The sequence below is a fragment of the Phallusia mammillata genome, chromosome 3, assembly GCF_965637545.1.
Source record: "Phallusia mammillata chromosome 3, kaPhaMamm4.hap1.1, whole genome shotgun sequence".
NCBI classification, from domain to species: domain Eukaryota; kingdom Metazoa; phylum Chordata; class Ascidiacea; order Phlebobranchia; family Ascidiidae; genus Phallusia; species Phallusia mammillata.
Genome location: NC_137254.1, coordinates 7,651,426 through 7,662,471, shown reverse-complemented (window position 1 = coordinate 7,662,471; position 11,046 = coordinate 7,651,426). Strand labels below are relative to the sequence as shown.

General features: G+C 37.2%; 2 protein-coding genes across 9 annotated transcripts; one reads left to right on the top strand and one right to left on the bottom strand.

Annotated features, from left to right (window-relative positions):
• Positions 1-2,039: 2,039 nt before the first annotated feature.
• On the bottom strand, positions 2,040-6,297 carry LOC145218079 (uncharacterized). 2 transcript variants are annotated; one of them, XM_080085474.1, is made up of 5 exons: positions 6,143-6,297; positions 5,821-5,990; positions 2,809-2,968; positions 2,399-2,556; positions 2,040-2,305 (listed from the first exon to the last, which is right to left on the bottom strand). In XM_080085474.1, the coding sequence occupies exons 2-5, from the start codon at positions 5,944-5,946 to the stop codon at positions 2,234-2,236; spliced, it is 516 nt and encodes a 171-aa protein (XP_079941600.1). In that variant the 5' UTR covers positions 5,947-5,990; positions 6,143-6,297; the 3' UTR covers positions 2,040-2,233. The 2 variants fall into 2 exon arrangements, with proteins under 2 accessions (XP_079941600.1, XP_079941601.1); XM_080085475.1 differs by having other exon boundaries at positions 2,450-2,556.
• Positions 6,298-7,180: 883 nt separating this feature from the next.
• LOC145218911 (uncharacterized) lies at positions 7,181-9,803 on the top strand. 7 transcript variants are annotated; one of them, XM_080086311.1, is made up of 3 exons: positions 7,181-8,058; positions 8,124-8,190; positions 8,435-9,803. In XM_080086311.1, the coding sequence occupies exon 3, from the start codon at positions 8,622-8,624 to the stop codon at positions 9,420-9,422; it is 801 nt and encodes a 266-aa protein (XP_079942437.1). In that variant the 5' UTR covers positions 7,181-8,058; positions 8,124-8,190; positions 8,435-8,621; the 3' UTR covers positions 9,423-9,803. The 7 variants fall into 7 exon arrangements, with proteins under 7 accessions (XP_079942437.1, XP_079942438.1, XP_079942442.1 ...); XM_080086312.1 differs by having other exon boundaries at positions 7,181-8,062; XM_080086316.1 differs by lacking the exon at positions 8,124-8,190 and having other exon boundaries at positions 7,181-7,863.
• The last annotated feature ends 1,243 nt before the right edge of the window (positions 9,804-11,046 follow it).

Genomic DNA, 11,046 nt, shown 5'->3' with positions numbered 1-11,046 from the left:
TTCTTTGGTGAAAGTAAAGTTAAAGGCCTCGTTTGTATTCTTAAATAAAGTAGATTTTGTGTTTAACATCTACCAGTTGTGGAAGACTATTCAAGTTAAGCTATGTATAATTTGATTTTAGTTTTAAGAATCTCTTTCACTATTTGTTAAACACACCCACATTTCTCAAATGTTATTCTCTGTCCTGGTGAGTCGTTTGTTTCAAGAATTAAACCCTTCGTGTGGAGAAAACTTCCACACTCACGTTTATAATCCTTCTATCAATCTAATTTTGTGTGCAAAGCAGATTTCTTTCAATTTAATTTAAATAAACATTGTTCAGACCAAAATTTTCAGTAGTTAGGTGGACATAAAAAACGATCATTTTATCACAGTTTCTGAAACAAAAAAAAATGAAAAAGTTTAGTCCAAAAGCAAAGTTATAGCTCAGTTAATTTGCCTTTGATAAATAGGGTATAATATAAATCGAATGCCCTAAGCTGGGTTTAAAACAGATACAAATTCTGTTCGAAAAAGTATTTCAAGCCGTAATAGATCTTCCCAAACTGTTTTTCGCAAAAATGCGTATGTTGACATGCAGTAAGCTCTTATCGCGGTAACCTTGATACTTAATACCATGCGTAAGCAAAAACACATGTAATCTTATCTTGGAACAGTACACGCAGTGACTCGCAATTGCTGACAAACATACAAAAATGAAATTACTGTATATTGTAGCAGAATAGCGTAACCAACTTAAAATAAAACGGCTGGAGCGTAACTGCAAAAAAATATTTTAAAACATTTAACATTGCTTGACATTATTATAGGAATTCTTGTTCCTTATAGTTGGGTGGGTCTTAGAAAGACAAAGACATGGTTGCATGCTTGCAGCTTGTGTTGATTAGATTTTGCCAAATGCCAGTACCTACTTTAAGTTTTGTCGTCGTTATTTAAACAATCTGTACGAATGCAACAGCTACGTGCCAGTGAAATGCTACTTGTTGCGTTAAGACTATATGATTAAAAATGCACTAATGGAAAACTCCCCATCAATATTTTTAGTGAAACGAAAGCATGAATTCTGCCCCAGCAGTTTAATTTAAACCAACTAATAAATCACAATACTTGCAATGCTTAAAACTGTTTGCATTAAACTAAACACAAGCAGTTATTATTTTAATTAAATACAACATTGGAAACATGTAGTTTGCCACTTGACGTGACATGAGTAATCAGTTCACGATTCATAAGTGAGACTCGTACGAAGGGTTGTTGACCTCTGCTTTGAAGGAAGTTGGAACTCGTTAGCGATGACAAGTGGCAGTTTTGCTCAACGACATTCTGACTACAGCTGAAAGTGAAAACTCTTTTCAGTTGTTTCAATATGTGAGCAGAGTAAACGTAGAAAAGTGTAGTATCTTTATGCGTTTTGTAAAACAGTGATAACGAATTGAGGTAGTGTTTTTAAGAACAAAACAATTTTAACTAATAAAATTGCGTATTAGCACATCAAATTTTCTTGTCTATAACAATAAAATTGAACATTTTGTAATTCGCATGTTTATACCGGGCCGAAGCTCTTTGATCCAAATCTGACTTCCACATTTTTAACTTTGGTGTAGCTTGCGTGTGTGTTCATTGCTTGCCATGATGAAATGCAGCAACACACAAAAGAAATCGATGCCACTATTGCCAAGTTTACATGAGATCTGAGGATTTCACACGATCCCGTTTTCCGTGTTGTTTCACTTATATCTGGATTTATCCTAACATCAGTTAATCAAGTTTATATTTATACACACGAACACCTAGGCTAGGGTAAATAATTCACTTCTGAACATAACAATTCAAACCAGTGTCAGGTTTGCAGATGTTTAGGCATAAAATGCGTCACTTTCTGTTTCGGCCTGCGGAAGTTGACAGATGTTGTTGGCTGATACTGTGCTTATAACGCTAACGTTAAACAAAGACGTTTGATTTTACGTTTTTGAGACGTTCCACGCAAACGTAATATTTTTCATGTAACGCTAACCTTAAACAAAGACGTTAGACTTCACAAACCTGCTGACGTAAAAATGACCACAGACAACAACGTAATCTACGAACATTTGTTTGAGATGCACCAGAAACGTTTGCTTCCGACCTGGCTGCAACGTTGTTGGTAGTCCCTAATCGGCTCTTAATGTCCCAAAAACGTTCACACATAACCAATTTGCAACAAATGTTTATTTTGTTCATGAAATTCGCTGTTTTACTCGTCAGATGAGTCAGACAGGACACGGGTGTCATCTGTTGAGCTATTGTGGCAGGCAGATTGATGTGACTGTGGACAAAAATAATATTCAAATAAATACCCATATCTAGTTCGTTAGATCCTGTACACTACCACATAAGAATGAAACAAAAATAAACAGACCTGAAACCAACGAAAATAAAACATTGCGTAACAGGTGATAACATTGATTACTTTGATTTTCGACCCTCCTGGCCTATTGGGCGCATGTTTCAGTACTTCCGACATCTCACGCTGCACTTCTTTCATTGTGGTGTGGCAATGTATCTTCATACAGGCCCCTTAAAAAACAATATGGGCACATTTACACCTGTTTTGTACGAATGCAACTTTCGGAATACAAAAATCCTAAAGAGAAAAACAACATTTTTTCAGCACTTTTCTGTGTCATAAGCACATTTTAAGTTTTAGTTTATTTACCCTCATTGAGCGACAGGGTGGTGAAAGACGCTGAGGTCACCTTGTCACCCACCCCTCCCTTACTATTCTAAGGCACACGAAAAACAAAGCAAGTTAAAATCCATACAACTTACTTGCCACCAACTTGCAGGTTCTGGTAGTCAAAAAGGGCTTCTTTTGCTTTCTGCTTTTTAAACTATGTTCTGACCTTTGGGAGTAAGTCCCCAAAGTTTTTAGAATTCTTCGCACTGTGTCTCCTGCTGTGTGACCTCCTAATCGTTGCAGACTTCCAATCTTAAATGCACAAATAAATGGTAACATCCGGACACTAGAGATCATTGGCGCCCACTTACGGGGAGGCGGGGAGGCGCCGCCTCCCCGGGTATTTGCATCCCCAACGACGTCACAAGCAAGATTTGCAAATTAAATAAACAATAAGTATTTTTTTGTTTGTCCGGCAAGTATATACAAGTCATCCGACGTTTCGACGTCCCTTACCGGGCGTCTTAATATTCAATAAACAACGTTTATTTTTTCTTTTACTACCCTCTCTACAATATATTATTTACGCGAATGCATAGTGTCACGTCATGGACGCAAGGTAAGTCAATGATCAGACGTTTAAGTTCCAAAGTTTATTCTTTAAAATCAAGCCTTATAACAGAATCATGAGTAAGCAGCCGACAATAAAAAGCTTTTTCCGTCAAACTACCGAGGTAAATGTTACAGTGGCTCCCGTATGCAGTGACAAAGTGGTTGTAGATAAAGCCGCGCAAGAAATCGTAGTTGAGACAGAGCCAGCAACTTCACAGCATGGTCGCAAATTCCAACAGTCGTGGATTGAAGAGTTTTTTAGTATTATAAGCGACGAGACGACGGACATTTCATGCAAGGAACAAGTTTCTGTGTGCTTACGCTTCGTGACTGAGCAACTTGAAACAAAAGAAAGTTTGCTCGGGCCGTATTCAACAGCATCAACTAGCGCTGAAAGTCTAGTTGCAGTAATTATTGGTGCTCTGAATGAACATCATATTGACATAAATAATTGCCGTGGACAGTCATATGATGGTGCAGCAAACATGCGAGGGTACATAAGTGGCGTGCAGGCACGAATTCGGCGAATAAACCCGTTAGCCACATTTATTTACTGTGCCGGTCACCAGTTGAATCTTGTTGTACAAGAAGCTCTGAATTTGCACACAGAAGCAATTACTGCGATATCTGTCCTTAGCAGTGTGGTTAGGTTTATTAAGTCTTCTCCTAAAAGATTGGCAATGTTTTCCAATTTCAACGTTGGCAATGAAAATGAGTGTTTGTCAAAGAGTCTTCGTCCATTGTGCCCCACCAGGTGGGTTCTTCGCCTGCCTGCTCTGGAATCATTTTTGCAGAATTATGAAAAAATTCTAGATTGGCTTGAAAGTTTGCAATCCGAAACTTCGATAGATGTGGTTACACGTTCAAATGCGCGCTCTCATGTTGCTTCCCTGGAAAAATTTTCGACTTCCTTTATGCTGCGTCTATGGAAAGATTTTTGATTCCCGTTCATCCAGTTCACACTAAAATGCAACTTAGAAATACAACTGTGGCCGAAGTCCAGGAAATGATTGGGAGACTGGTAAACACGTTTTCAGAGGAGAGTGCTTCCGACAAAAATGCGGAAGCCTTTGTACAATCTGTAGTGGATTCAGCGAGTCAACTTAAAATATCTGAACCGGTTGTTGCAAAAGAAGGCGTCGATGTTCGCAAGATATTATTTTGACTCCCCTTCATTATTACAAAAATATTTACACATAAATGTACCGCTTGGCAAACTGTGCACTTGTTAACCAATTTTCTAAAGAAAATTTGGCAAAAGTTCGGTTGATGGAGGACACACTTCTTTGCAAACAAGTTGACCAGGCACAGTTAATTCAAAACTTTCCCGACGTCAACTGCAATCGCCTTTCCTTGGAAGTCCAGTATTTCCGAAATTACCTTCAGCATCTCCACATTACGAAACCAACAATTGGAAACATTATTGAAATATTTCGCAAAGAACCGACTCTTAAATACGCCCATCCAAACATGACAACTCTTCTTCGTTTGTATATGTGTTTGCCATCCACTTCTTGCGAGGCAGAAAGATCTTTTAGCACTCTACGTCGAATTAAAACGTACTTGCGTTCCACCATGTCACAGGAACGTCTCAACAGCACCTGCATTTTAAGCACCCACAAGGAAATTGTTGACTCTCTTGATGTAGATCAACTTGTTACTGAGTTTGCTGCTCAGAATCCAATTAGACAAAACACATCTTGTCAATGAGCAATAAAGCATATCTGTTCTTTCCTTGTAAATAAAATCAACATTTCACAATTTACTAGTTTCTATATGAAAAAAGCAGTGTGTAAATAAACTATACGCACGCGGCACGACGTAAGATATAAACTGAATGCAACATATTACAAAGCATTCAGCAAGCAGGCAGTTGACGTCACCCAATAGAATACTAATTGTCTTACGGACTGTTGCGTCACATGACGATTGTTACGTTTAACTGATAAAACTAAATTTACACCGCTTGGTTAAAACGACGTAACAGTAAGTTTAACCTTCCAGTTCCAGTAGTCATGTCGTGTGCGTTGCCAGCGTTTAGCATTAACTTGTGAGTAGTAGTTTTGCAAGTTAAAAATGCTTGCCAAAGTACTTACAAATTGCGTTACCATCACGTGCGGAAATTATTACGTCACCAGTTAATGTTGACCGAGTCGTGTATGGGCGTTTTTGTGTAAAAATCTGGGAGTCGGCGTTTTTTGTACTATGTTAGGTTAAAAAGTTTTGCCTCTGCCTCCCCGCATATTTTTTCAAGTGGGCGCCTATGCTAGAGATGCTAAACAGACTTGACAATTTAAAGTTAACACTATTTCCAAAAAAACATTTTTTTCGATGATATTGTGTGCAGTGATTTCAAATCTCATGTGGATTAAAACAAAAACTGAAGTAAAAGTTTCAACCAGTGATCAAAATAATTGTCACAAGAGTATTTTGGCGCTTCAGCCCTACAGTATCATGGCACTATTTAGTGGAATCCACTTACACCTGGACTTCCTAACAAACATATAACCAGCACATTTTATGCATATTTTTACAAAACATTTTCTACATACTGATGCTTTCTGGAATTGTTTATCTTCAAATTTAGTTTCAAAATGATTGAAATCTTCCTGGGTGTTCATTTGATGTTCAAACAAAACATCACTCTCCTCGTCGTTGTTGTGCTCGACTCTCAACATGTCTATTATGATTTTTTGTTGAGCTAACACTGTATCAACTTTTTCTGCAAGTATACACAAAACAACAGTGTCATTGAGTGGTACTGATTTTCAATGATAGCGAAGCTATAGGGCTAAACAAAATTGCTGTCATGCCAAAATTGCAGGAAAAAAATATGCAGTACCGACACCCAAAATATAGTGCAAGTACGAGTACCTTCAATTCTTTTTTAAACATCTCTTTCAGCATCCATTTCCTCAATTGTGACCCCTAAATGGCAGATTGCTTAAAAATACGCTACCACAACATTTAAGCATTTATACACTAAGTGTGAAACATTCTTTAACACACCTGAGCATTCAAATGAATCGGACAGGATCTGACTGCTGGATAATTAATTTTCAATATGGTCTGCAACAGAACACTTTAAATATAAAATACCTTTATTTGTGGCATCACAAACATTTGGCCTTTTTTGTGGTATGGAACTTTCTTCACAAATAAATCTGTATGGTCTCTTCCGTGATCGTGGAATGTCATCAGCATCGTCAGCACTTTCTAAATTTCCTTGAATTTTAAGTACATATTTAAAAAAGTTTCATATATTGTGACAATTTCTAAATCCGATAATAAAGCAGAAAGTATAGCAGTTAGGAAACTGAAAAACAATTTATAGTTGTACACAAAAATTAAAAAAGATGTTGAATAAAATAAACAAGTTTGGGCATAAATGTAAGAGGTTGTTAAATTTGTCAGTTACGATACAAACAAAAAGCTTGATGGCTAGTTTTTTGTGGTGGCAATTATAATCTGTGAAGTGTCATAGAATATGTTGAAAATGCTGACTGTGGCTATAAGTTGCTTAAATGACACATGACCATATTATTGACTGAATGGCGTGTGTGTGAGTTAGTAGTCATTGTTATAACCAGTTTTACCTAAATGTTGTCCAACTGAAGGACTTAGAACCTTTTCCGACTCATTTATTAATATTTATTTCAAAATACTGTTGTTGTGTTTTATCGTATTTCCAACTGCTTCGTTTCGAGTTTGTGTCACGTTTGTTTTTGTGCCACATTATTGAGTTTGGTCTTTCGCTGTGCAAGTAAACAAAATTCCGGAATGATACCGTCTTCTGTTTACACTCGTGCATACATTATTGCGTAACGAACATTACGTCACAATGGAGTTGCCAATCGGTAATTCGACTACTTGTTTTTCTAGACAAAACAATGGCCAGAAAATTATAAATTTGGCTTTTCTATATATTGCCAACGCATATTTGTTCAATAAGGGCTAAAATTTGGAACATCGCCCTCAGAAATTTTAGGCACAAGCCGCCACTGGTGTTATCAATCGCGGACCTCTTAGTTATTTTTGTGCTTTTAATAATCAATCTCGTTGTGCGCGAATTAACAAGTTGTCGCGGACCCCTGTTGAGAACCACTGGTCTAAGCTTCAAGCCCCACGCCTGTATGCTGGCTCAGTACAAGCAAAATGCATCATTGGAAAAACAGATCAAAAATAAATTGTGGCCTACTGTCCATAATCACACGAATAACTTTTCTGCTGGCAAGGTGTTAGCGAGGGAAACCGACTTCCACAAGCGAGGTTTCCTTGAGTCGCGGAACATCACAGCAACACGATGGACGTTCAAACATACGTTCTAATGCCGATAACTTATCTGTGGCTTTTGCACCCTGATCTAAGTGTTAAGTGATCATCAATCGACCATTGCGTTTTTACCACCGCGTTTGTGTGTGTTTTGCCGCCCTTGTCGCTATATAACAACTTGTTTTGAATTTTTGTCATTACCCTGATGAAGGTGTCTCGTATGGGACATTGAAACTTAGGGATATTATAAAAAACTACTGGAGGAGCTAGAAATTTGTTCATGTCTTGTATGTTTCACCTTAGCACGCATGTTGATGGAAATTGTTAGTATGATGTAAATATAGTTCAGCTTATACCTTTCGAAAGGTGACAAATTTGATCAACTAAATTTGTGTCAAAGATTTCAACGAAACCCATTTTGTATGACTCTTTGGTGTTCTTTCCGACGCCCGTTCATTGATCTGTCCGGCACTTTGATATACAAAGGCTTTGGTTTAACGGGTGGTGGGACTTCAACTGTAGGTACCTGGCTGTGCTGGTTTGTTTATAGATAAAAACGAAAATATTTTATTCCTGCATACAGAAATTTCGACACCCCTGAATGGTGCAGTTTGTTTCAGCGCGCATCACAATCCAACCAGTATTACAAGGTGCCTACAGTTCAAGATGAATATAAAGACAGAAGTTCTAATGCCGATTAGCTATCGATTGCTAATCAGTGCTTTTTTATACGTAGAGCTTTCGCAACTCTTTTACCAAAATTTTTATAGCAGAAACGTTAAATTGCTGATAAGCACATAATAAATGAATAACTACTGCACTAAACTAAGACTATACGTTGTTACAGGGTCTATTAATGTGCATATTTTACTCACATGATGATTTGTTTTCCAGTTGACGCATCAAATATTTCATCGTCGTCTTCATCGCTATCGGGAACAAGCTTACAGCACTTAACTACGATTTTTATCAACGCTTTTATCTTCGTTTTCACTCAAAGGGTGCTAACGCCTATGTTGGGTAGCTGACATTACCCTGATGTAGACACCCGGTATATGACGTGGATACGTACATTTGCCAGATGAACAAAGCAGTTGTCTTGTTTCAGCTCATAACATATTCATCGCAAATCACTTCAACCATTTTGTTTATAATACCCAGAATAACTTATTTTAGGAAAGATGACATCAAAGGATTTGGGCGTGAAAGTGATATTTGTGATCAAGGGTTTCTTGAAGGTGGAAATGTGAAACGACATGTGCTGAAACACAGCCTTGAGAAACTTCAGCGATGTGATGTTTGTGAAAAAACTTTCACTCGGAGTTGGATTTTGAAAAGACACATGTTGACTCACGCTAACGCGAAACGGCATCGATGTGATACATGTGATAAAAGATTTGTCAAAAGTGGAAATTTGACAAGACATATGTTGACCCACACCAAAGAGAACCCTTATGGATTTGATTTTTGTGATAAAAGATTTGCACACTGTGGAACTATGAAAAGACACATTTTGACTCATACTAAAGAGAAACGTCACCGATGTGATGTTTGTGAAAAAAAGTTTGCTCGTGGTGGAGATTTGAATAAACACATGTTGATTCACAGAAATGATAAACCTTATGGATGTGATTTTTGTGATAAAAGATTTACACAGTATGGAAATTTAAAAACACACATGTTGATTCATACTAAAGAGAAATCTCATCGATGTGATGTTTTTGAGAAGCGATTTGCTCGTGGTTTAGATTTGAAAAGACATATGTTGACTCACACTAAAGAAAAACCTCATCGATGTGATGTTTGTGGAAAAAGATTTGCACAAGGTGGACATTTAAAAAGACACATGTTGACACACACCAAGGAAACCGTATCAATGTAATGTTTGTGAGAAACTGTTTGCTCGTGGTGGAGCACAAGTTGATTCACACTAAAGAAAAACCTCATCTAAGTGATGTTTGTGAGAAACTGTTTGCTCGTGGTAGAGATACAAAAATACACATGTTGACGCATCACAGAGTAACCCTATCGATGTGTTGAAATTTGACGTAATTTTAAATTTAAACAGACACTTGTTGACTCACAATAAGCAGTAACTTTACCGTATAAAGACTTGTTTGGGCTGAAATTTGAGTTTTATTTTTACCATTTGAACAAAAACACATGTAACACAGGGTAACAACAAAAACGGTTACTTTTCGCACAGTTCACTGTTTTCCGAACCATTTAAGTCAACTGTAAAAAATAAATATTATGAGATACATTTTAGTTCGCCTTCATTAGGGTAAATAACAGTGAATGCGCGTAGTAAATTGCACGAAAAACAAAAGTAAAACGAATTAAACGAAATCACGCCACAACGCAACGAAAACACTGCACGATAACAATGATTGGGTCCCCAATCTTTGAGCAGCAGCCTGCAGCAAGCTGAAAGCATCAAGTCTGTTTTGAATGTGTTGCTCCGTAGGTGAATATCCCACGACTCAAGAAATAGTCTTTTGCTGTTTACATTACTCCTCACACATTCATTCTTAAGTTTTAGATCAAATTGTGGAATAGCTGGATTGTCTCGTTAGTGGCAATAACGTGGCAGTAAAAGAAACAATAAGTGCTTATTTAATATCATTATTTGTACTACCTGACGATTTTGAGGTCGCACCCTCTTTTTCTGAGGTTATATCAGGAATCTTGGCGTTTTCGTCAACTTTTTTTGTCCGTACTCACTTCCATGTAGGTTTGTGTAGGAAACAACTTGATAAAGAATACTTAACACATCAAAATCTTGGTCCAATAATTTGTGTTTTGGTAATTTTGCTGCGTAAACATCTGATTTTTTAGTCTTGTTGTTTTTATTGTATTCATTTACGTTATCTATGATTCCAAAAAACGAGATGGCGGGTGTTACCATCGCTGTGTCGAACGAAGTGGCCTTATAGCTATTTGAGTTTCGAAAGGTTAATGTTACCATGGAATTACGAATGTAACAACAAAACATGTAGTGTTTCGATTAGACACAATACGGTGAAACTCGGCAATTCAGCTACAATAAAATAATACGCTGAAACGCCAATTAACGTTTACCTGCGTACACCTTACTGTTGCACAAATACTGTAGTCGGCAATTAAGATTCAAAATAGATATACATAATGACATGTCTGTGTCTTCATATACATATGCTGCCATATCTTTATTTTAAAAAAGGTTTAAAAATTGAAACGATTTGATCTTGATCTGTTTAAAATCACACAATCCACAGCGAAACGCACATCTCGTAAATGTTGTACTACGAACCTTTTAGCAAATATCACGTCGTTATTAATGTACATGATGTTAGTTGACAATGTAATAAACAGCGCAGGTTTACGACCGTTTAAACAATAAACGTATGTTATAATTTACTTTCCGTTTAAGCTTCCCCATGTTGGTGGCTGGTACAATGGACGTATTGTCAGCAGTTAGTCAAATTGTTTGTCAGGTTTTGTACCCAACTGCACAGTAAGATAAC

What these genes read in the sequence shown, in the direction of transcription:
- LOC145218911 (XM_080086316.1), top strand. Translation starts at nt 8,622, where the DNA reads ATGAACAAAGCAGTTGTCTTGTTTCAGCTCATAACATATTCATCGCAA.
- LOC145218079 (XM_080085474.1), bottom strand. Translation starts at nt 5,946, where the DNA reads ATGTTGAGAGTCGAGCACAACAACGACGAGGAGAGTGATGTTTTGTTT. An exon ending in AACAATTCCAGAAAGCATCA is followed by an intron (nt 2,969 to 5,820) that starts GTATGTAGAAAA and finishes TGTGCATTTAAG; the next exon opens with ATTGGAAGTCTGCAACGATT. An exon ending in TTTATTTTCGTTGGTTTCAG is followed by an intron (nt 2,306 to 2,398) that starts GTCTGTTTATTT and finishes TTTTGTCCACAG; the next exon opens with TCACATCAATCTGCCTGCCA.